General features: G+C 40.6%; 1 protein-coding gene and 1 long non-coding RNA gene across 2 annotated transcripts in view; one reads left to right on the top strand and one right to left on the bottom strand.

Annotated features, from left to right (window-relative positions):
* The window catches only part of LOC134347547 (T-cell immunoreceptor with Ig and ITIM domains-like), a 72,723-nt gene extending 57,690 nt beyond the window's left edge, over positions 1 to 15,033 (bottom strand). Inside the window, exon 1 of the mRNA XM_063049903.1 lies at positions 14,947 to 15,033. Within this exon, the coding sequence (XP_062905973.1) occupies positions 14,947 to 14,986 (40 nt within the window). The 5' untranslated portion in view covers positions 14,987 to 15,033. The remainder of the gene's footprint in view (positions 1 to 14,946) is intronic.
* LOC134347548 (uncharacterized) overlaps positions 1 to 26,743 on the top strand; it is a 165,424-nt gene that overhangs the window by 5,064 nt on the left and 133,617 nt on the right. The gene's annotated exons all lie outside the window — the stretch shown is intronic.

Raw genomic sequence — 26,743 nt, 5'->3', positions numbered from 1 at the left:
TGTACAAAGGATGTAGAAAATCAAATTAAGAAGAAAAGCTTACTAAAGGTTCAAGAAACTAGGTACTGTTAGAGCTCAAGAATGAAATTAGGAGAGCAAGAAAGGGCCGTGAGAAGGCCTTGGCAAGCAGGATTAAGGAAAACCCCAAGGTACTCTACAAATATGTGAAGAGCAAGATGTTGAGCCGTGTGAGAATAGGACTAATCAGGAGCAGTAGTGGAAACGTGCATGGAGCTGGGGGAGGTAGCGAAGGTACTAATGAATACTTTGCTTCAGTATTCACCAGTGAAAAGGACCTTGGCAGTTGTGGGGATGACTTGCAGCGGACTGAAATGCTTGAGTGTATAGACATCAAGAGGGAGAATGTTTTGGAGTTGTTGATAGGTATTAAGTCATTGGGACTGGACAGGATATACCACAGGCTACTGTGGGAAGCAAGAGAGGAGATTGCTGAGCCTCTGGCGATGACTTTTCTATCATCAATAGAGACGGGAGAAGTACCAGAGGATTTGAAGGCTGCAAATGTTGTTCCTGTGGTGATATCACGTGTAATGATGTGAAAGAATTCTGAGCATGTACAGAAATGATAGAATGATCTGGAACATAGCTTGGTAAAAACATGGTTTGGTTTTGTTGCTGTAAATAAAAGTTCTAATTCTTCCAGAATATGATTCTTTATTGTTAACCCACGGTACATATAAACATAAAGAACACAACAGTTCCCTTGTTCAAGAAAAGGAGTAGAGATAACCCAAGAAATTATAGACCAGTGAGTCTTACTTCAGTGGTGGGCAGGTTGTTGGAGAAGATCCTGAGAGGCAGGATTTATGAGCATTTGGAGAGACATAATATAATTAGGGATAGTCAGGTTGGTTTTGGCAAGGGCAGGTTGTGCCTTATGAGCCTAACAGAATTCTTTGAGGAGGTAACAAAACACATTAATGAAGGTAGAGCAGTGGATGTAGTGTATACGGATTTCAGTAAGGAATTTGATAAGGTTCCCCATGCAAGGCTCATTCAGAAAGTAATGAGGCATGGGATCCAAAGAGACCTTGCTTTGTGGATCCAGAATTGGCTTGCCCACAGAAGGCAAAGGGTGGTTGTAGATAGTTAGTATTCTGCATGGAGGACGGAGACCAATGGTGTACCGTAGGGATCTGTTCTGGGACCTCTCCGCTTTGTGATTTTTATGAATGACTGGATGAGGAAGTAGAAGGGTGGGCTGGTAAGCTTGCTGATGACACATAAGTTGGGAGTGTTGTGGATAGTCTGGAGGGTCATCAGAGGTTACCGTGAGACCTTGATAGGGTGCAGAACTGGGCTGAGAAGTAGCAGATGGAGCTCAACCCAGATAATAGTGAAATGGTTCATTTCGATACGTCAAATTTGAAGACAGAATTTAATATTAATGGTAAGATGCTTGGCAGTGCGGAGGATCAGAGAGATCTTGGGGTTCATGTCTATAGGACACTCAAAGCTGCTGCACAGGTCGACAGTGTTGCTGGGAAGGCATATGGTGTGTTGGCCTTCATCAGCCAAGTTCAAGAACCATGAGGTAATATTGCAGCTATATAAGACCTCGGTCAGACCCCACTTGGATACTGTGTTCAGTTCTGGTCACCTCAGTACAGGAGGGATGTGGAAACTGTAGAAAGAGTACAGAAGGGATTTACAAGGATGTTGCCTGGATTGGAGAGTGTGCCTTATGAGAATAGGTGGAGTGAACTTGGCCTTTTCTCCTTGGGGTGACAAAGAAAGGATGAGAGGTGACCTGATAGAGGTACATAAGATGATGAGAGGGATTGACTGTGTGGATAGCCAGAGATTTTTTCCCAGGGCTGAAATGGCTAACACGAGGGGGCATAGTTTTAAGGTGCTTGGAAGCAGGTAAAGGGGGATGTCAGACGTAAGTTGTTTTACACAGAGAATGGTAGGTGCGTGGAATGCACTGCCAGCGACGGTGGTGGAAGCGGGTACGATAGGGTCTTTTAAGAGACTCCTGGATAGGTACATTGAGCTTAGAAAAATAGAGGGCTATGGATAACCTTAGGTAATTTCTAAGTAAGTACATGTTTGGCACAGCATTGTGGGATGAAGTGCCTGTATTGTGCTGCAGGTTTTCTATGATTCTATGTTTCTGAATGATTTGCCTTTCTAGGGTGAGACCATTGTTCTTGCTACTTTTTTCCTGAATATCCAGAACTGCAATATTCTGAATAACTGATTTTTTTTTCTTTTAAACTCAAAGATGCATTTTAATTCCACTCATCGTCCTGCCACAGAAGGTCTCAAGCACACATGTGGGCTCCACAGGCTTCCTCTCCAAGGGCACCCAGACATGATCATACATTTACAGGATCCACTAACAATTGTGGTGAACAGATCTTGTGAAAGAGTTTTATGCCTACTTGAGAGAACACAGTTTGGCCCAGCAGAACAACATATTCAAAGGACAGCAGATCTTACTGCAATGTAAGACTATTTCCAAAACAATTCAGGTGAGATTCTGTATACACCCATTAATCTGGGGCTCAAGTTCACTATAGACAATAGACAATAGGTGCAGGAGTAGGCCACTCAGCCCTTCGAGCCAGCACCGCCATTTACTGTGATCATGGCTGATCATCCACAATCAGTATCCAGTTCCTGCCTTATCCCCATAACCTTTGATTCCGCTATCTTTAAGAGCTCTATCCATCTCTTTCTTGAAAGCATCCAGAGACTTGGCCTCCACAGCCTTCTGGGGCAGAGCATTCCATACATCCACCACTCTCTGGGTGAAAAAGTTTTTCCTCAACTCCGTTCTAAATGGCCTACCCCTTATTCTTAAACTGTGGTCCCTGGTTCTGGACTCACCCATCAGCAGGAACATGCTTCCTGCCACCAGCGTGTCCAATCCCTTAATAATCTTATATGTTTCAATAAGATCCCCTCTCAGCCTTCTAAATTCCAGAGTATACAAGCCTAGTCGCTCCAATCTTTTGACATATGTTCCGCCATACTGGGAATTAACATTGTGAACCTACGCTGCACTCCCTCAATAGCAAGAATGTCCTTCCTCAAATTTGGAGAAAAAACTGCAAAACTACCTTCTGACTATGGCAGAACTGGCACAGTACTCAACGAACATTAGTGTACAGGTCACATGGACAAAATGGGGAGATGAATTACACAAATTTATTTCCTTTTAAAGCGTACACTCTATAGTAAGTAAATTACTTGTATAATTCTTAAACCATACATTCTCAAAAGTGAAAGAAAATGTAAAGAGAGTTGTTATACAATAGAGGTTTTTAGTGAATTTACAAAAATGCATAGCACATCTTTCAGCTAATAATGGGAAATTATTGGAAGGATGAAAATAAAATCATATCAGGGAATTAACAATACAATCATGGATTCAATGTTGTATTAACATAATCTTTGCAATTGAAATATGAATAAATTAATCAAATTGGAAGGAATCAAACCATAATATAAACCAGATGAAGCAAAGCAATGATAGAATCACAGAATTGTAGAAATCTACAGCACATTACAGGCCCTGAGCCAACCCAAATGGCTCAGAATTTGCAGCATGTGTAATGGACAGTAGCCTTTCGCATTGTATATGTGGAGTTGATGGTGAGAATTCCTAAAGCTGTCATAGGTGAGAGTCCACTCTCCTCAGTTAATACAAGAAGGTTGCAGATGCTGTAATCTGGAGCACAAAAGAAAGTGCTGGAGAAACACAATGGGTTAGGTAGCATCCGTGGAGACAGAAGTAGTCAATGCTTCAGGTGTGACCTTACATCAATCCAGTCCTACTGACCTTCTCAACCAGTTTGTTTTATGTTCCACTCCTCATCAGGATGCATTGATACAGTCTTCACCAAGGCAGGCAGCAAAGCAACCACTGCCTTTAACTTTTAGTACTGTGACGGGGTCCTGAATTACCCCTAAGAACTGTGCTCGATTACCCCTATGGACTATACCTTTAAAAAGTGAGAGGGAGTTGTTCAACACCAGACACCTTGTTACAGAGAGAGACAGAGACAGAGACAGAGAGACAGAGAGGCAAAGACTGCTTTGAGATGGTGTTAAGAACCCCTAAGGTTTATATTTTCTGTGGACTGTCACTTTCAGGCACAAGAAAGAACTGAGACTAACTTGGATTTCTGCTGAGTTCGGAGAGAGAGGGCACCGAGCAGCTCGTGGGTCACTATGGTGACTGAGGGCGGCGTTATTTGATGGACAATCGATGTTATGGTTTCTCTGCAGCGTGTTTGGACACTGGTTTCAGCTTCTGTATTCTTACAGAGAGAGAAAGGAAGAGCTGTTATTTGAGAGACAGTTGGTATTCAGTATGGGGAGATAAATAGGTTAGGTGATAGACCTGAGACACATGATTTTGGACACTGAATGAGCTTTGTTGTGCCCACAGAAAAAGTGGGTTTTGGAGGATCAATCAGGTGGATCGATCAGTGGCTCTCACAGTGTGAACAGGGCATGACCGGTGGGGAGTTGTTTGTGTGTCAGCCCTCGCCTGGGTTGATAGCTCCACCACAGAAGAATGGTCCCCTTTTGTTGTAGTCACAGACAATGACTTCTAAAGGACTTTGGAGGACAACGGGAAGATCGGTGTCAGCTCAACTGAAGACTCAAATCTCTCTCTCTCTCTCTCCATCACTACTCAACTCAATACCACGAACTGAACTGAACTTTACTCATTATTGTAAGACTATCTATTTACCCCTAGACTTAAAGAAGCTTGGTTTTCATATATTTCCACACTTACATATATAATCATTGCTAACCTGTTTGATTTATCTGTATTTATATTACTGTATTGCGTAGTTACTAATAAATATCACTAGTTAGTAGCAATACTGGACTCCAAAGTGTTTTCCATCTCTGCTGGTTCTTTAACCCGTCATGGGGTACGTGACAGGGCATTGTATATGTGGAGTTGATGGTGAGAATTCCTAAAGCTGTCATAGGTGAGAGTCCACTCTCCTCAGTTAGTACAAGAAGGTTGCAGATGCTGTAATCTGAAGCACAAAAGAAAGTGCTGGAGAAACACAATGGGTTAGGTAGCATCCGTGGAGACAGAAGTAGTCAATGTTTCAGGTGTGACCTTGCATCAATCCAGTCCTGCTGACCTTCTCAACCAGTTTGTTTTATGTTCCACTCATCAGGATGCATTGATACAGTTTTCACCAAGGCAGGCAGCAAAGAACCACTGACTTTAACTTTTAGTACTGCTATCTGTATTTCTGGGTTGCAGTTGGCTATTCTATGATAGATTTGGACATTAATGCATGAGATAACGATACAATTTACTGGGTAAACATTTCCATACTTTGTAAATGGTCACCCTTTTCCAGGAAAGACATCATTAAACTGGAAAGAGTGCAGAGAAGATTTACTGTATGCGGCTGCTGCAGAACCTGAGGGCCTGAATTATGGGGAGAGGTTGGGCAGGCTAGGACTTTATTCCTGGGATTGTAGGAGATGGTGGTGGCCTTAAATAATATAAAATCATGATGGCCATAATATGGTAAACACATGTGGTCATTTTCCTCAAGGGAGGAGGAATTAAACACCATGAAGCATAGGTTTTAGGATTTAGAAGTGTCCTAAGGGGGCAACTTCTTCATGCAGAATGTGCTGCATATATATATTTATATATGTATGTATTGAGATACAGCACAGAATAGGCCCTTCTGGCACCAAGCTGCGCCACCCAGCAACCCCTGATTTAACTCTGGACTAATCATGGGACAATTTACAATGGCCAATTAACCTACCAACAGGTATGTCTTTGGACTGTGGAGGAAACCAGAGCACCTGGAGGAAACCTATGCGATCACGGGAGGAACTCCATACAGACAGTGGCGGGAATATGAAATGATCTGACAGGAGGAAATTGATGCAGATAGAATAACACCATTGAAATGGCTTTTGGATAAGAACATGGATGGGAGGAGTTTAGAGGGATATGGACCAACGGTGGGCAAATGTTGCTGGCTTGGTTGGCACCATGGATAGTATGGATGGGTTGGCTTGAAGATCCTGTTTCCACACTGCGTTACTGTACATCTCTATGACTTAAAGAACTCTCCATGTTCATTGACACTTTTCTGAATCAGAACTGGGTTTACTATCACCAGCATGTGTCGTGAAATTTGTCAACTTAGCAGCAGCAGCACAATGCCATGCATAATAATATAGAAAGAAAAAAAAATAAATCAATTACAGTAAGTTTATATATGAATACTGAATAAATTAAAAATAGTTCAAAAACAGAAATGATACATATTTTTAAAAAGTGAGCTAGCATTCAGGGGTTCAATGTCGATTTAGGAATCGCACGGCAGAGGGGAAAAAGCTGTTTCTGAATCACTGAGTGTGTGCCTTCAGGCTTCTGTATCTCCTACCTGATGGTAACAGTGAGAAGAAGATATGCTCTGTGTGATTCGGGTCCTTAATAATGGACGTTGCCTTTCTGAGGCACCGTTCCTTAAAGATGTGTTGGGTACCATGGAGACCAGTACCCAAGGTGGAGCTGACTAATTTTACAACTTTCTGTAACTTCTTTCGGTCCTGTGCAGTACCCCCTCCCCCAATATCAGACAGTGATGCAGCCTGTCAGAATGATCTCCATAGCTCATCTATAGAGTTCATGACAGTTTTAATTGACAGACCAAAGCACTTCAAACTCCTAATGAAATATAGTTTCAGTCTTGCCTTCTTCATAGCTGCATCGATATCACAAGATCACAAGACAATGGAGCAGAAGTAGGCCATTCGGCCCATCGAGTCTGCTCCGCAGCTCCCCCATGAGCTAAACTATTCACCCATCTCGTTCCAATTTCTGGCTTTTTCCCCATATCCCTTGATACCCTGACTAATGAGATACCTGTCAATCTCCTCCTTAAGCACCCTCAATGATCGGGCCTCCACAGCTGTATGTGGAAACGAATTCCACAAATCCACGACCCTCTGGCTAAAAAAATTTCTCCGCATCTCTGTTTTAACTGGGTACCCTCTAATTCTAAGACTATGGCCTCTTGTCCTGGACTCACCCACCAAGGGAAAGAACCTTTCCACATCTACTCTGTCCAACCCTTTCAACATTTGAAATGTTTCTATGAGATCCCCTCTCATTCTTCTATACTCTAATGAATACAGTCCAAGAGCCGACAAACGCTCCTCCTATGTTAGCCCCTGCATTCCAGGAATCATCCTCATAAATCCTCTCTGAACTCTCTCCAACATCAGTGCATCCCTTCTAAGATAAGGGGCCTAAAACTGCACACAGTATTCCAAATGAGGTCTCACTAATGCCCCATAGAGCCTCATCAACACCTCCTTACTCTTATACACTATTCCTCTTGAAGTGAATGCCAACATAGCATTCACTTTCCTTACCGCCAATCCAACTTGGTGGTTAACCTTTAGGGTATCCTGCACGAGGACCCCAAGTCCCTTTGCACTTCCGATTTTTGAATTTTCTCCCCATCTAAATAATAATCTGCCCCATTATTTCTTCTTCCAAAATGTACAACCGTACATTTGTCAACGTTGTATCTCATCTGCCATTTCTTTGCCTACTCTCCTAAACTGAATAAGTCTCTCTGCAACCATCCGCAAATTTAGCCACAAAACCATTTAATCCATATTCCAAATCATCGATATACATCGTAAAAAGAAACGGCCCCAACACCGACCCCTGCGGAACACCACTAGTAACTGGCAACCAATCAGAATAGGATCCCTTTATTCCCACCCTTTGCTTTCTGCCTATCAGACAGTGCTCCACCCATTTCCTATCTTTCCATGGGCTGTCATCTTAATAAGCAGCCTCATATGCAGCACCTTATCGAAGGCTTTTTGAAAATCCAAATACACAACATCCACAGCCTCTCCCTTGTCAATCTTATTCGAGATTACCTCAAAAAATTCCAATAAGTTGGTGAGGCAGGATCTTCCCTTCATGAAACCATGCTGGCTTCGGCCTATTTTGTCATGCACCTCGAGGTATTTCATAACCTCGTCCTTGAGGATTGACTCCAATATCTTTCCAACTACCGGTGTCAGGCTAATAGGTCTGTAATTTTCTTTTTGCTGCCTCCTTCCTTCCTTAAATGGCAGAACTACATTTGTGACCTTCCAGTCCTCCGGAACCATGCCAGAGTCTATTGATTCCTGGAAGATCATTTCCAATGCTTCCACAATCTCCAGAGCCACCTCCTTCAGAACCCTTCGGTGCACCTCATCCGGACTGGGAGACTTATCTATTCTTAGTCCACTTAGCTTCCCAAGCACTTTCTCTCTAGTAATCTTGACTGTACCTAGTTCTATTCTCTGATACCTCTGGCTATCAGGTATAATGCTCATGTCTTCCACTGTGAAGACTGATGCAAAATACTCATTCAGTTCCTCTGCCATCTCTTTGCTATCCATTATAATTTCTCCAGCATCATTTTCAATCGGTCCCATATCTACCCCTTGTCACTCTTTTACTCTTCATATATTTAAAAAATCTCTTAGTAGTATCCTTTTTTATGTTAAACACCAACTTCCTTCCATAATTCATTTTTCTTTCCTGATGACTTTCTTAGTTTCCTTCTGTAAGTTTTTAAAAGTCTTCCAGTCCTCATTTTTCCCACTAATTTTTGCTTCCTTGTACGCCGTTTCTTTTGCTTTTATTTTTGCCTTAACCTCTCTTGTTAGCCACATTTGTGCCATTTTTCCATTCATGATTTTCTTTCTTCTTGAAATATATTTTTCCTGCATTTTCCTTATTTCTTGTAGGAATTTCAACCAATTCTGCTCTGCCATCCCTCCATTTAGTTTACTTTTCCAATTGACTTGGGCCAGTTCCTCTCTCATACCACTGTAATTTCCCCTGTTCCACTGAAATATCGATACACCTGATACCAGCTTCTCCTTTTCAAATTTGAAACTGAACTCAATCATATTATGATCACGATTTCCAAGGGGTTCCTTTACCTCCAGCTCCCTAATCGCCTCAGGTTTGATACACAGCACCCAATCCAAAACAGCCAGTCCCCTGGTGGGCTTCTGGACAAGTTGCTCCAAAAAGCCATCCTGTAGGCATTCTACAAACTCCCTCTCCTGAGATCCATTACCTTCCTGACTTTCCCAATCCACTTTCATATTAAAATCCCCCATAATTATCTTGACATTTTCCTTCTGACACACTTCTTCTATTTCCAGCTGCAACTTATAGTCCACATTCCGGCTGCTGTTTGGAGGCCTGTATATAACTGCTATTAGTGTCTTTTTACCCTTGCCATTTTGTAATTCTACCCATAAGGATTCTACCTCTTCTGATCCTATGTCCCTTCTTTCTATTGATTTGATATCGTTACTTACCATCAGGGCCACGCCATCTTCTTTACCTACCTTCCTATCTTTCCTATGCACTGTGTATCCTTGGATATTCAGCTCCCAATCACATCCATCATTTAGCCATGACTCGGTGATGGCCACAATGTCATATCTTTTAACCTGCAGCTGTGCAGCAAGGTCATCCACTTTATTTTTAATGCTGCGTGCATTTAAGTACAGTACATTTAGATCAGTATCTGTTGCCGATTTTGCTATATTTCTATATTGCAGCAAATTATCCTGTATATTCACCGGCCTGTCCTTCTTGCCATGTTGGGACCAGGCTAGATCCTTAGAGATCTTGTCACCCAGGAAATTGAAATTGCTCACTCTCTCCTCTTCTGATCCCTCTATGAGGATTGGTTTGTGTTCCCTCATCTTATCCTCCCTAAAGTCCACAATCAGCTCTTTGGTCCCACTGATACTGAGTGCAAGGTTGTTGCTGTTTCAGTAGGTTTCCACATTCCATTGCATATACCCATCAGTTTTTGTCTGTAAGCTGCCTGATCAAAGATATTATTAGAATTCTTTGCAGCAGAACTTGGTAATCGTGCATTTTGAGGAGCTGGCATCTGTGCTCTTCTTAATCCCTGCAGGAATACTGTGTTCTGCAACTCGCTGTATCCACATCGCACCTCTAAAGTTACCTCTGAGTTATGTGCAGATTTGTGATGGCTGGCGTGGAATAAATATCACTTGATTGACAGTGTGCGTATATCTTTCTTTTTGCTTTTTTCAGCAGTTAGTTACATGTAGTTCTTGCTCTTCAAAAGAAGCAAACTATAATGCTCAGAATGGAGAAGAGAAAGCAGAAGTGTACAGCATATGCTGACAATCTGCTGGTCTCTTTTGATTGTGGAATAAAGTGCAAGTGAGATGCAAGGATGAGGAACAAGTGAACCTCAGGTGCGGTAAGGTTAAACGAGAAAATCTGCAGATGCACGGAATCCAAGCAACACACACAAAATGCAAGAGGAACTCAGCAGGCCAGGCAACATCTATGGACAAGAGTACAGCCGAGACCATTTGTCAGGACTGGAACAGAAAAGTTCGTTTTTTCTCCAGTCCTGATGAGGTGTCTTGGCCCAAAACGTTAACAAAACTCTTTTCCATAGATGCTGCCTGGCCTGCTGAGTTCCTCCAGCATTTTGTGTGCATGCTTAGGTTTGGTAATGTTATATTTTATATCTGGTAGTGTGTATAAGCTGTATGATCTATACATAAACCTGCACTGGTAAGTGAGGGTGATCTGAATCATTTGAATGTTATGTATTGGGCAGAGTATGAAGCTAGTGTTGCACTGGGTATCAGAATCAGATTTAATATCACCAGCAAATGTTATGAAATTTGTTAACTTTATGACAGCAGTACAATGAGATACACGAGAAAAAATTAATTACAATAAGTATATGTGTGTATATATATATAATATATATAGAGAGAGAGAGAGAAGAAGCTGTTCCTAAGTCAGTGAGTGTGTGCCTTCAGGCTTCTGTATTTCCTTCCTACCGGTAGCAATGAGAAGAGGTCATGTCTTGGGTATGATGTTAGGACTGATAGATATGATGTGGTATGATGATTAATGAGAATTTTGTGTCATGAGGAGTGTATGAGCCAAGTGGGTTAACCAGTGGAATTTGGAAAAACTGGTGTGGTTGAGCTGAATAAATGTTTGCACACTATATCCAATTCCTAAGAGTAAAAGCAACCCTGGGTTGTTCTCCCTATCCTGTACATCTGTAGACCTTCTATGGTCCCCATATGGTTGTCATCTTCCAAAGCCTCTAGTCCTGTGTCTAAAAGGCATGGAACACAGTCTCTGCAGAACTGTGCTATTCTTCAATATCTCCCAGGATGAGATGCAGAATGCCTCCCAGCATGGGCTGCAACCACATGCAGCCTTAAACTTGAGAGGGTGAGCTAGTTTCAAGAAATTCATCCTTGTGGTTTTAGCCAATTACAGAATTGTTTCCCAATGAGCAGCACACATGGATCCACCATGCAAGTAATAATTAATAATTCAATATGATCTTCGTAGGTTGGTCTTTAACTCTTTTCCAGGGGTTATTTATGTTAGCCCTTCTTTGATTTTTATTCTCTGATTTGCTTTTGGAGTTCTTTCAATTTTCATTAGGTGATCAATCAGCCATGAATATCCCCTAGAGAAAGATGGACTCTTGACCTCACAATTTACTTCATGGTTTTACACCTTATTGTCTCGCCTGCTCTGTACTTCCTCTGTAACGACAATGCTTCATTCTGCATTCTGTTATTGTTTTGCCTTGTGCTACCTCAATGCACTGTTGCAATGAAATGCTTGATGGTTTACAAAACCTGTACCTTGGTACGTGTGACACCAGTGAACCAATTTAGCAATTTTATAGGAAGCCAGTCTAGAAAAGAGGAGATCCACACCTGAGCCTTTGTGGACAAGTTTCTTAAGTCAACATCATTTAACAGAAAATCCAAGCCACATATTTGGTCACAACACAATTCTTCTTTCAAAACATAATTAGAATTATGTTATTAAACCTTATTCCAGGGAATTTAGTTGGAATCTAGAATCCATTGTTTGTGGAAGCAACAAGAGCTTTATATAGATAAAGAGATGAACAATGAAAGAGAATGATTTGAAGGCGATGGGAAAGTATTGGAGGAATGGGTCTGACGAGTTTACTCGACAAGAAGCTGGCAGAAAACCAATGGGCTGAAGATACTCCTCCTTTGTTCAAACAGTTCCAAATATCCATAATTCTTTGATGGAATTCATTAATCAAGAAAGACGAGCTAAAATGTGTTTACTAATTTCATCTCAGTTTTTAGATTCTTCCTTTAACTCCCAGGATATACATCATCTTTTCTATAGAAATTCTAGTATAATTATTTTAATCAAAAACTAGAAAGAAAGACCAAAAGAAGAGTAAAGGAAACAACTTATTCCCTTACCACACTCTTGAAATGCAGAACGGACAAATAGAAGTGATGGGTATATTATTGAGAAGTTAGGTCGGTTATTGTGCTGTTGCAACTAAACTTTGGTCAGACACAGAACAGATACCATGACGTGAGGCAGACACTGATGCAGTCGTCTAGTGAAAATGACAATCAGGATCTGTGCAGCTATATCATAAATTAAATTATGTTTTCTGACATTATTTACTTATATTTCTATATGGATGCTGTGCAGTGATATAAAATATGAAAAATAGTTTAGTCACACACATCAAAGTTGCTGGTGAACGCAGCAGGCCAGGCAGCAGTAGCCCAAGTTTTAAGCTTTGTTTGGTGTTCTATGAGTATTATAATTTATATAGATTTAAGTGTCTTTGTTTTATGTTAAGATCAATATAGCCAGGGTAGTTTTGATGTTGAAGGAATATTGTAAATCAGGTAATATCAACTTAGTCATGAAGACAATTTTCATTTCTATTAAAAGCAGAAGAAATGCCTAATTACTTGTATTTATATATGCCTTGGGACTCCTCTCTAGTTAGTAGCAAAATGCTCTCTATAGTAGTGTCTGAACATTGTATTCTACCTTTGAAATTCATTCCATAGGAAACTGAAATGATACCGCCCAAATTATATTATCACCAGAGTCAGTTGCCTACCCTTAGCTGATGTTTAAGCACAGTTATCTACAGTAAATGGTACATAATTCATTGAGCTTTTACATTAGAGTAATCCACATTAAACTAGCAAGTTGAAATATCAGTTTGTTGAGTTCATTATAATCATAACGAATTCTCTGGAAAGACTTCACGAGATCTTGCTAGCACTGTCCATTCAATTTCTTCAAAAGTTCAAAGTAAGATTGTTATCAAAGTATGTATATATCACCATATACTAATATGAGGTTCATTTTCATGCAGTGATTCACAGTAGAACAAATGAATACAATAGAATCAATGAAAAACTACACACAAACTCTACCAAACAGCTAGTGTGCAAAAGAAGACAAACTGCAAATACAAAAAAGGTAATACATAAACAAACAAGCAAGTGATAATAAATAAATAAATAGAACAGAGAACATGAGCTGAGGAGTCCTTGAAAGTGAGTCCATAGGTTCATTCATTAAATGCTTTTTGTTGTTGTAGAAATGATCAGCACTTTACTAAATCAGGGGAATCTATAAAGTCAAAATGTGGCTGAGCGTCCATGTTCTAATGGAGGGTTTCCCCTTTTTGTATCTCTACATTCAAGTCACTATATTCAAGAGATTTTCAATTGCTCACCATGTTTTTATCCCAGTTGTGAAGCAAGTGTTTTGTCTTACAAAGGAAAAAGGGAACGTTTGATTTTGTGCTGTTCAAAAGTGCCGCTTAGTCTAACAGTTACTCAAGTTCCTGATAATCAAAATCTACAAAAGTATTCTAGCCTTTAAATTGTGAAGAAAGTTTTTGAGTTGAGTTGCCCATGGCCTCATTATAGGTCTTATTATTAACACCGTGACATGCTTTTTCAAACCCTTTTGTGCTGCAAAGACAAATTTGTGTACAGAAGCTAGATAAACTTACCTAAAAATAACACAAATTAGAATTATTACAGCATAGAATGAGGCCATTGCTCCTGACAGACCTATACACCTTTTCTCAAAACTCTCCAGTAAAGTCTCACTTAACAGCTTTTCTCTCATGTCTTCCTTTTTATTCCCATTTAAACTTTGTATTTCCCATTAAATATTTAACCAATCCATGAGTGATGGAACCTCCATTCACCATTCCTCTCGGCATTGCATGAAAATATTTTTTCTCTGGTCCTTGTGTTCTTTTCCCACTTTGTTCAAACTATTCTTCTCAAATTTTAAATCCACTAAGAACAGCTTTTCTATCTGAGACCCTCAATAATTTTGAATGCTTAAATCTTATCTCCTCTGAACCTTCACTGGCTTGAAGAGAACAATCCCATTTTTGCCAATCTATTCACATACCAAAGTCTCTCATCTCCATCGTTAAGATTTCACAACCGTCCTGTGTTCAGCGCTGAGAATTGAACAAAATGTTCCAGTTAGGTATAACTGGTATTTTATAATAGTTCAAAAAGGTGTTGAAAGTATCATTTATGAAAACTGATCTCATTCTATAAAGCTCCAATAGCATTTTTAAAACAGCTTTTAAATGTCTCTTAAATAATTTTTAATTTTGCTGTTTTTAAGTGTTTGGTCTTTCAGTACAGAGCGTAAATTTGTCATGAGGTGAATTGAAAAGAATTTGATATTTCAGACGTGAAAGTAAGGTCAATTTCTCACTAGACTAGTTACACCACAAAAGGGCTTGTTTATCCATTGTACTTAATGATTCAGCCACGTTTTACCAGTTCATCTTGCTGGACCGGACAGTTATTTTCACCTTTGATTCTAACAAATGTACATAAATCTTTGCAGTCAAACCAACTTAACTCATGGATCCGTGATAGTTCCTGTCCATGACATTTTCTTGTATTCGAATTGTTTTTTTTCTGTTTTCACTTCACTATTTTGTTTAGTACTAGATAATTCTTTGGTCAATTTCAATAATACTTCCAGAATTAGAATGACAGACTTACCAGACACAATCAGCAAGCAGACAATAACTGTTCTTATCATGATGTTTTGTGGGATAACTGTCTCGGAATTCCTCTGACAGTAATGACCGACTTAGTGAACTTAAAACAATGGCAGTAGCAGGAAGTGCTCTTTAAAAGGAAACCACAGCTTTGCTTCTCTGACTACTAAATGTATCCAAAACAAATTAATTACTCTGGTTCATTTTCTATCTGTTAATTTCCAAAAACTTAATTAGCATGTTGATATCAAACTTACTGCATGTCTAAATAATAACTTATGGTAATTGATCTAATGTGATATTAATCAACCATTATAAAACACTTCTTAATATCTTTTAATATTATAAGATATCTCTGCTCTTTAAAGTTTTAACCCTTATTATTGATTTGTCATGAAGTGAATAGAAAGGGATAATAGAAAAAATGATTTGTCCTTCTTGTGTAACTTAAATTTCCCCTATAGTTACTTCAAAATCTTTGTTTGATAGTTCTTCTTATTTTTGTTCATTGTGGCTGATGTGTTGGGGTTTCTTGGTAGAGGAGAAGGAGGAGAAGAAGAAGGAAGGGCAGGGATCCTAGCAGTTACTCCTCCTATTGTTCGTCTTTTACCCTTCACATATACCGAGTCTAATTCCTAATTGTTATTAAGCCATGATCACTTGTTCCTTAAAGGCTGCCTTTTCTCATCCCTTTCCATTTATGTTTTCATTGTCCTTTCAATATCTCTTCAAGCAACTGTTGGTACTGGATAAATAAAACAATTTGCAGGAGCCCTGTTTATCTTTTACTCTTTTGAATAGAGGAACAGGCATCGTGTGAGAGAGACTGAAAGGAGTTCCCCTGTGAATCAAGGAAAAAACGGGTTGCACCCACATTACCTTGAGTGTGACTTCCTGGAACATGGACACCATCATCAGTCACAATAGATTCCATTTGGTTAATGCTCAGTTCATCCACATCTCTCTCAGAGTTCCAGGCAGTCAAATAAGGAACAGCCCTGATGCTTTCATCCACTGGCAATCCACTTTATCCTCCTGCTTTTCTCCATTATTCCAGATCAGTAGCTGGAAGATTGGTAGAAAAAGCTGTACACTAGTATCATGGCTACATCACAGAACTGCAGTTAGTTGGAGATAAAACAGCTGTGCTGCACCCATAACAATGTTTAGTCTGCAGAAGACGTCTTGAAATAGTGGTTTTACTGACTGTATGGATCGGCCCTTAGAGGATCTCAAGATTAATAACTTGCGTCATCCTTCATAACTCAGCACTAAGGCAGCTCAAGCCATTGTCAACAAGAAGGGCTAGAGCAAGGTGAGGAAGAGAGAAGGATGATGAGGGTAAGGAAACTGGAATGCCAATGACAATCATCCAGTAATGCATTGGAGGATAGGTGCTGTCCACCATTGCCACCAAACGCCACGATAAAGGATCCTGAGATTCCCCTGCCGGCAGACACTGGGGATCCTGCTTGTGTTCCAGCAAAAGGTACATTGTCTATCTGCCAGCATTTACTAGTGAAGGAACTGTTCACCCTTCATGATTGCAGCAGCTCTGGGTTGGCTGTTGTTCCTGTACTGATTGTGACCGGTAAGTATCATTCATAAGGCGAAACCCCACGGCCATAACCAATAGAAGCTGCAGCATGTCCCTTTGACCCAGCACTTTCTTCACGTGCACGTTTCCCTGTTGGCACAGTTTCCCGTTTGGCTGATTTCTGTGTCCGTTGATTGATATAATTTTGATAACTACACAGGGAACACATTTTTAAGTGAGGTAATAAAAGTCTTTAATCTTCTCATCACCTGCTTTCTGCTGTTGAACCATACATACCATGTCTACACATGGTTTGCAATGCTAAGCAATTCTAGAGGTTTATTAGGACAATATTCAGATGTAGGGAAGGACTACTGGGATAGTGAAGACTAGTATTTTTGGATAATCAAACACCCAGATAACCTGGCTTGTTGGCTCCATACAGCCATGCATTTTGTTAATTTCTCACAGCACACTGCCTGCATTCAGAAACTTATGAAAATTTGGCTCTGATAGAGGGAACCACAATTTTTTAGCCAATTCCTGGAATATGTCACAGTGCCAGCACAGCTCATAGCCTCTTTAATGTAGGTGCAGTCAGTTAATGTTCTTGTAGGTATTGCAAGGCCACCAATTATCACATTCGTTGCAAATGACTAACCACATATACTGTAGGACTGCTTTTAATCTAACATCTACAACCAGTCAAAGACAGATGCTTTTTTGTCTTATGTCTGTTTATTTTGTGGTAGCATTTCTGCCTACGCTGGAATAGATAAAAGTTTCAGACTATGTGTGGGGAAAAAAAACAGCTTTTGCACTGGCTGCTGACCACATACATGGCAATGGCGCTTAGAATCAGTCATCAAACACTAGAGCACAGAACCATGCTCTTTGGCCCATCTAGTCCGTGCCAAACTGTTATTTGACCTAGTCCCATCAATCAGTACCTGGACCAAAGCCCTCAATACCCTTTGTGTCCATGTACTTATCCAAATTTCTCTTAAATGTTGAAATCAAACCCACATCTATCACTTCTTCTGGCAGCTCGTTCCACACTTGTGCCACCCTCTGAGTGAAGAAGATACCCCTCAGGTTCCCTTAAATATTTAACCTTTCACCCTTAACCTGTGACTTCTAGTTGCACTTCTGTACTCTTTCAATTCTGTTGATAGTTTTCCTGTAGGTAGGTGACCAGAACTGCACCAGTACTCCAAATTTAGTACTTGGACAACATCAACATAACATCCCAATTCCTGTACTCAACAATTTGATTTATTTTGATTTATGAATACCTGTGTCTAAGTTTTCTACACAAGCTACACCAGCTCAATCAGAGGAAGGTCAATTACATATTGCAAATCCTGCATCTTTTACAGCGCTATTGAATTCCTAACCCCATACCAACACCCAAAACTTCTGCTATGGCTGGAGAGATGATTATATCCATAGATCAAGTATAATTCAAAAGTGTAATTATTGAAATTCAGTGAAGAATCATTTATGATTGTGTGTGAAACTGCTGCATAAATGTGATCTTGACATTGTTAGATATCAAAAGGTGAAATAGTAGTCAGCTAAAGGGAAAATGTAGATATTGGTTTCTGTGTCAAGCAAAGTTTTTCTGTAGCTTATGTTTTCATTTTTTACTTGGGTCTACCATAACATTTCAAAGGTATTTAATGGAAATTTAAATGAATATTTAAGTGAAATTTTTCCAAAAGAAGTTTTCTTTCTTGTAAGTTTGGTAGGCCGTTGAGCTTGGCAAAATGTTTGCAGATGTTTCAGCTCCAGTCGAGAAGCTATCATCAGTGTACAGTTGGCCTTCCCTTTGATCTTTAACCACGCTTATAATTTTTATGATCACAATAATCAAAGGTACTTGTGACTTTCTTAGCTAAAATTACTGAAAGGAGAAAATTATGACCAGAAAGCCTAGCATTGATTTATCAATAGGTACAGACTGACGTTATGTAAACCATTATAGCTGCTCACTATTCAATAACATCATGGTTGATCTTATACCTTACCACCAGTTCCCGCATGAACCTCCAGCCCTTAGTTTCTTAATATTCAAAAATTCATCAATCTCTGTCTTCAATATACTCAGTGACTGGGTTTTTACAATCTTCTTGGTAGAGAATTTTAAAGATTCATTACATTCTGGGTAAAGAAATATCTTCCATGTTGGTCTTGAATAACTGTTATCGTATTTTGTATCTGTGTCCCTTGATTCTGGACATAGATCATGGTTTCATGGTCTTCATTCTTGTTTTCAATGTTCTCCATTCCCTGTAACTGAACTGTTTAATGGATTACTCTGGCCTTGACACTTCTGCAGTCTGTTACAAAGGACTCTAGTGAATCAGGCTGTTGCAGCAGGGCCACGCAATAAGTTTGAGTGAGATGCGCTGAAATTCCTCGATTTATCTCTTCTGCCATGAAAAGTTCTGTGCTGCATTGTCTGAGAGTGCTGCAAGAGCTGTACAGAAGTCAGGAGCAGAACAGAACATGCACAAAAGTTCCAGCTTTCTCAGGTATTCTATGCCGGAGTTACAGAGATCTATGATGATAACACATAGGAGCAGAATTAGCCCCTTTGTTCCATCAAGTGACCATGACTGAGCTTAGTCTTGGAGTCATAGACCACTAGATCACAGAAACAGTCCCTTTGCTCCATCTAGTTCATGCCAAGCTATGATTCTGCGTAGTCACATTGCCCTACACGTGAACCATAGCCCACCATACCCCTCCCGTCAATGGGCTTATCCAAATTTCTTTTAAGTGCTGAAAATGAACCTGCATCCACACTTCTGCTGGCAGCTCATTCCACACTCACACCAGCCTCTGAGTGAAGAAGTTTCCCCTCATGTTCCCTTTAAATATTTCTCTTTTCATCCTTAACCAAGGACCTCTAGTTCAAGCTTCACCCAACCTCAGTGGAAAAAGCCTGCTTGCATTTACCCTATCTATAACCCTCATAATTTTGTATATCTCTATCAAATCTCCTCTCAATTTTCTACGTTTTAAGGAATACAGTCCAAACCTATTTAACCTTGTTCTAGAAGTCAGGTCCTGAAGTCGCAGCAAAACCCTTGTAATTTTCTCGCTTGTTTTCTATCTTATTGATATCTTTCCTGTACTTAGGTGACCCAGAACTATACACAATGCTCCAAGTTAGGCCTTACCAACATCTTATACAACTTCTACATAACGTCCCAACTCCTGTACTCAATTCAGGTTTATGAAGGCCAATGTGCCAGAAGTTATCTTCATGACCCCATCTACATGAGACATCACTTTCAAGGAATAATGGATCTGCATTCACAGATTCCCCTGTTCTATTGCATACCTTAGTGCCCTACCATTCACTGTACTCACCTGTGTTGATTCAGGTGACTGTATTCAGGGAAGACAAGGGCATCGTTACCTTGAAATTCTTAGTCTCCTGATTACTATAAATAGTGACAGCTACAGTTGAGCTGTTTCCTACCATAGCATTTGAGAGGTCACTGATGCTTTCTACTCAATAAAAAGCAGCTGCTTCCTTTTCCTTGGGCAAAGACCAGGGACTCTTTGGGGGTTTTTGCTTGCACAGTGGGGGGAGGATGGGTCAGTGCGTCTGCTGGTGCGAGTAGGGGGAGCGGAGGGGGAGGGTTGATGCTTCCGCTGTTGTTTGTGATTGGAAGGGGGAGGGGGGCTTTGGTGTTCTGATGTTACTCTCATTCATTCTTTAGGTTTTTTGTTATGTGGGTGCTTCTGTGAAGAATAAGAATTTCAGGTTGTATATTGTATAAACTCTCTGATGTTAAATTGATCCATTTGAATGACTTGAAGACCATCTGTTAACAGGGTGCATGAATCTGTAAGCATTACGGGCTCTGTGGGCTTACAAGAAGCTGTAATCTGAAAATATGCAGAACTTCTTCAGTAGTGTTCAGTCTTGCCTCAGACTCTGCTTCTCCGCATAAAGTGGAACAAGTATCATTCTTGGATGTACAGTTCCTTTCTTTTCATGACCATCACCATACAGCCAAAGACATCACATGAATCTTTAATCCTAATGTAGTCCATATTGTCAGCAAGTAAGGAGAATGGAATCTAATTGGAATAAGACTTTCCTGTCCATTCAGATTTGTTTACTCCTGTCCAAGCTTCAGTCAGTATCGCTGAACCTCATAAGATCAACCGGAGTGTTGTAGAGAACACCCCTATGGGTCTTTTGTTGTCTCCTCTTGGGAGTCTCCTTCCAAGTTTCAGTGGAGAGAGTGGCTGTCCCCTTCATCCTTAAGAACCTCTCTCTCTCAAAGAGAATTAGTATCCATCTGAACCACCCTGAAAGATTCAGAATCCAGTTGCTTGGGTTTCTGGCCTAGGTAGGGTGGTGATAAATGGGAGAATAATAGTCCATCATCATCCCACCTCCCTTTGTTATGCAATCACCTGGATAGTATTCATTGTGTGAGTCCATCTCTACACTTCAAGTAGACTTCACATGTCATCACTCTCTGAAAACCTTAACCCGTGTTTAGAGGAGAACATGCAACAAGTTTTACAAAGGCTTCTAACCATGTCATTTTTCACTGAGAGGGGAACAATTCCTTGGACAGCTATCGTGAAAATGAATACAGTACACAGAAGGAATAATGACCTCTTTACTTTCAAGAGGATACACTGCTTGAAGTAGCCACTCAGTTTTGATGGGGCTGCTTTGATAAACAACGCTGTAAAGACAGCTTCACTGTAAGCAATGTGATCACAAAGGTTTGTCAGTAAACTCAAAGGTCTGATTAAGTGGTTTCCTTACAGGGAGGTGCTGTGATTAAAACTTTCACGCCTGCTTTGGGAATGCTTGTCTCAGTGGTGGGGAAGGTCAGGTTTTAGGTCTCTGTCAAATGAAGCACATTTCTGTTGTGAAAGATTTTGGGGAAAAGTCTGTATTACATGGAGGCAGACTTAGAAATTCATGGGACAGAAGACACTGACTATGAGTAAGCACTTTAACTATTGATTTGCAAACAAACATTGAAACACTCAACGAAACATCTAAGTCAAACAAGTATTCACCTAAGGCCCCCTAAGTTACAAAACTACAACATTAAACAGTCAATAACTCAAACAGGTAGTTCATTAAGTCCCAAGTTACACAACTACAACACCAAACTTTCAACAACCAGGTATTTATCTAAGTGTGCATGTGGGTGGGCCCTCCTTTCTGCAGCACACTTTCCCAATGGTCCTTCAGTCCTGCTCATGACTCAGTCTGAAGGGGAGCCCCTCACAAAAAGAGGCCAAGCCTCCCATGCATGCTATATTTATACCTCTGGGGTGCCGGGAACCAGAAGCTGGTGCTGGGGTGTGAAAACCAGCAAATGGGAGAGAGCTGTTGCATCCATTAAATGGGCCAATCGGCAAATGGCATGGCAGAACTGGCTTTCAACTGGCAGGTAAGTTAACCCTTCATGTTACATTCCATCCTTCAAAAGACATGACAGCATACCATTCAGCCCTCAGGTAAGTGTAACCCCTGCGAAAGCCCCACTAAACTACATATAAAACATAAAACTACAATACTCAAAACCAAAAGCCCTGTCATCACCACTTAGTGTCTTACAGTTGTCCACCATCCTCATAGCACCACTATAAGTCACCAGCTTCATCCTGGAGTGTAATAGCTATGGAACTGGTCCCAGATTTTCTTAATCTTATCTACCGGTTGTCATATGTCGATCAGTCAGGTGAGTGATGTTGCCTGACTCGTCAGGAACGTAGGTGCAGCATTTTTGATCAATTATAGCACAAGAGGCAGCTTTCTTTAAGGTAATCTAAGGCCATCTAATTCTTCAAGGCAACCATTCGAACAGCTGTTATTTTGGCCGATCCTCAGGTCAGCGCATTCATGAGAGCTAGGCCACCTCGTTAGCTGGCGTCTCCATCACTGAGGTCATAGGTATCAGTTCTCCAGACAATCTGGCTGAACCATACTGAGGAAAGGCTATTATGCAAAATCTTTCTGACTCTGTGATAGCCCTCTTAGTCATCAAAGGGATCGGTATTAATGGTATCCCTTCTGTGGTGTGGGTCAGAGTCCTCATATAAAATCTGACTTGTTGGTCCTGTTTACCTACTCATACGCCATCCCCAGGAATGTGTTATAGGACCTTCCATGGCAGGTCAGTGTCATCCCAACTGCTGTCAGTGCCACCACTTTGCAGTTCTACAATTCAGGGAGATGCACACTCACTCTCTCCGGGTTAATTGTTGGGTATTCAGACACGTCATTCTCAACCCACTCCAGGAACGCTATTCACCGCGTATTCCCTAGTCCACATGCCACAATCTCCCCCCAGCCCGGTGGCCCCTGTAGCTGCTACAGCCAAAGCTTCCCTGATTCTTCTTCCAATTCTACCTCTTCTAGCTTTGTAAGTTCTGACACTGCTAAATGACAGGATATCAGTGACCCACCCAACTTGTCGGCCAGGGGTTTAGGTGGTCCACCGCTTGCTCCAGCACATCCAGCCATCCCTAGAGGGTACAGGTAGAGGTTAATAGATTAATCAGTTGCTTCAACCACCCGTTCATGCTTTCAATCAGTCCTGCCACATGTGGGTAGTATGCAACTTTAAACACGCATGAGGTGCAAGGAACTGCTGCCCAATCCTAGACTTTAAATCCCACAAAATGCGAACCATTGTCCGATTGAATCTCACCGGGCATCCTATACGTGGACGACAAACTGCACAGAGAACAGAATAGGTACACTGCAGGCAGGCAGGCGGGTGGGCTGGAGGTGGCGGGGGGGGGGCGAAGAGGTAGAGATACTGGAAGTAATTCTGAGGGCAATTGATGAAAGTTGAACTGTGGATGTTGTTCACATGGATTTTAGTGAGACGTTTGACAAGGTACCTTACGGGAGACTCACCCAGAAGTTTAAGATGCCTGGGACCTACGGCTGTTTAGATTCAGAACTGGCTTGCCCATAGAAGGTAGTGGCGGAAGGGACATATTCTGTCTGGAGGTCTGAGATTAGTGGTTCTGTCGGGATTTGTACTGGGACCTCTGCTTTTGTGATGTATATAAATAACTGGGCTAAAAATGTAGATGGGTGGGTTAGTAAGTTGGCAGATGATACAAAGATTGGTGGTGTTGTGGATAGTGTAAAACTGGCAAAAAATACAAGGGGATATAGATCACTTGCAGATATTGGAGAAATGGCAGCTGAAGTTCTACCCTGCCCAATGTGAATTGTTGCACCTTGATAGGTCAAATGTAAAGAGAGAATACAGTGAAATTGTTAACAAGATTGTTAACTGTGTTGATGAGCAGAGAGATCTTGGGATCCAAGTTCACAGCTCCCTGAAAGTGGCTACTCAGATTGTTAGCAACACACACAAAATGCTGGAGGAACTCAGTAGGCTAAGGTTAAGAAGGCCTTTATCAGTCAAGGAATTGAGTGTAAAGGTTGGGAAGTTATGTTGCAGTTTTATAAACCTGCAGTTAGGCTGTATCTGGAGTATTGCATACAGTCTGGTCACCCCATTATAGGAAAGATGTCGGAGACTTTGGAAAGGAAGCAGAATAGACTAGCTAGGATGTCCCATGTTCTATGATGTAAAAAGTTCAATGAAAATGCAGTTCTTCTAATTGATAAGGCCGAACACACTGAGTTACTTTGTCCTGGAATTTGCAATTGCATTTCCACAATGATGTATACTTGTATAGGTGTAAACTTATCAAATTTGAATTGATCAAAGTGCGACTTAGAAGCAGAATCAGATTTATTATCAGTGTCTTAAATTAGGTGAAAATTGTTGTTTCATGGAAGCAGTGCAGTGCAAAGATGTAGTATTACTATAAATTGCAAAATAAATAAATAATTCAAAACAAAAGGAATATCAAGGCAGCATTCATGACCGTTCAGAAATCTGTTGGCAGAGAGAAAGTTGTTTCTGAATCACAGAATGTGGGTCTTCAAGCTCCTGTACCTCCTCCCTGATGGTAATAATAAGAAGAAATCATGTCCACGATGCTGAGGGCTCTAATGGTGGACGACGCCTTCTTAAAGCGTTACCTCTTGAAGAATGGCGTAGAGGGTTGAGCTCATGATGAAACTGTCTGAGTCTAATCCAATGCACAGGATTGCAAGAGACTGCAGACTACCCTTCATAGCCTCTAGTAATCCTGTGCATTGGAGCCTCTATGTAAGGCTGTGATGCAACCAGTCAGAATGCTCTCCATCACACATCTATAGAAATTTGCAGGAGTCTTTGGTGACATGACAATTCTTCTCAAACTCCTAGTGGAGTATAGCTGCTAGCATGGCTTCCTCATGACTGTATCAATATGTTGATCCTTCAAGATACTGACATCCAGGAACTGAAAGCTGCTCATCCTTTCCACGACTAACCCCTCAATGAGGACCAGTGTGTGTGTTCTCCCAACTTCTCTTTCCTGAAGTCCACAATCAATTTGTTGGTCCTACTGATGTTGAGTGCAAGGTTGTTGTTGTGATATTACTCAACCAGCCAATCCATTCACATCTGTACATATTGTTGCCATCTAATATTCTGCCAACCCCAGCGGTGTCATCAGTTAATTCATAGACGGCATTTGAACTGTGTTTAGCCACACAGTCATGAGTGTAGAGAGAGTAAAGCAGCAGTCTAAGCACACATACTTGAAGTGCGCCAGTGTTGACTGTAAGTGAGGAGGAAATGTTATCTTCAATCCGTACTGACTGTGGTCCTCCGATGAAGAAGCAGAAGATCCAGTTCCAGAGGAAGGTACAGAGGCACATGTTAGAGGACTGGCGTTTAATACTGAGGGGATGATGGTATTGAAGATCAAGCTGCAATTGAGAAACAGCAGCCGGACATATGTTTTGCTGTTTTCTAGGTGCTCCAAAGCAGAGTAGAGAGCCTGTGAGACTGTGTTCGCTATAGACCTGCTTCAGCAGTAGGTGAATTGCAGTGGGTCCAGGTTCCTCAGGTAAGACTTGAGGAGATATTTTAAAAATAGATGCAGATAAAAGCAACCAGACACGTGAATATATTGCAAATGCCGCGTATCTATCTATCCGGAGTATAGAGCCATTAATTCATAGAATGGGGCAGTGGTACAGCACAGTGGAAACCCATTTTGCTCATTATGTCTGTCCTAGTAGTGGCAAAGCAATCCATCCTCAACTCCTTCTCAATATACCCATTATCTGATTTTCTCTTTAAGTTTCTTAATCAATTTGCATTTGAAAGCTCTAACTGGATTTACATTCAACATCTGTTTGTGTTGTGCATTCTAAATTGTGCGAAGTATCATTTTTACATCTTTTACAAATCTTCTCTTTTGCCATTCACCCTAAATCTTCTCCATGGTTATTGCACCGTCATCCACTAAAACTGTTTCTTTTCTGTTTCTCTTAATGTTAGTGAAAAGAGAGGTCTTATGATTTATTGTCTTTGAGCAACATCTTCTCATGTATTGAGGCCATCTTCAAATCAACAGTTACCCAGGTTTTAAAACTTCTGCATTTTAAAACTTTGATTACACTTCTTCTCTATTCTGTACATAGGGAAATGGAAGGACTGCCAGATCTGTAAGTGTAGCAGTAAATTTGTATAAAATGGCTTTAATTTTCAGAAAACTGTAACTCGTTTTCCTTTTTGAAGTATTTTCTAATCAGCTTGCAGTGGACTTAAACTGGGATCATTACTTTTCTGATACAATTAAAATGATTCTAAGATTAGGAATAATATAGATGACATGAGCCATAGATTGAGATAAACTATTGATTGATTTTTTTATTTTTCTTGTAATAAGTGTCGTAGACCTTTGAAATGAAATGATCAATTACATTATGCTTTAAAGCATGCACTCATAATTGTGACAGTGATGACCAAAATTTCCAAAGTAACTGTAACTTTAATAAATGATCGTTACAGGAGAAGAGAAAAAGAGTATGAGAGAATGCACTCCACAAGGCCATCACCAATTTAGATCTGATTTCTCCAATGTAAAGGAGACCACATTGTGAAGACGGAATGCAATACACTAAATTGGAAGAAGTGGAAAAGAATAAAAGAACAGGGATTGCACTTCCAGTGCCTGGACTGGAAAGTATCATATAATGGAGTGAGGGAGGCAGTAACAGAAGAGAGAACAAATGATTTAGAACTGGAACATTTCTTCTCTATTCTGTAAATAGGGAAATGGAAGGACTGCCAGATCTGTAATTATAGAGATGTCTCAGAGCCCAGTGACAGGC

Source organism: Mobula hypostoma, chromosome 6, assembly GCF_963921235.1.
Source record: "Mobula hypostoma chromosome 6, sMobHyp1.1, whole genome shotgun sequence".
In the NCBI taxonomy this organism is placed as follows: domain Eukaryota; kingdom Metazoa; phylum Chordata; class Chondrichthyes; order Myliobatiformes; family Myliobatidae; genus Mobula; species Mobula hypostoma.
Note: the sequence above shows the minus strand (reverse complement) of the source record. Positions and strands in the feature narration are given on the sequence as shown.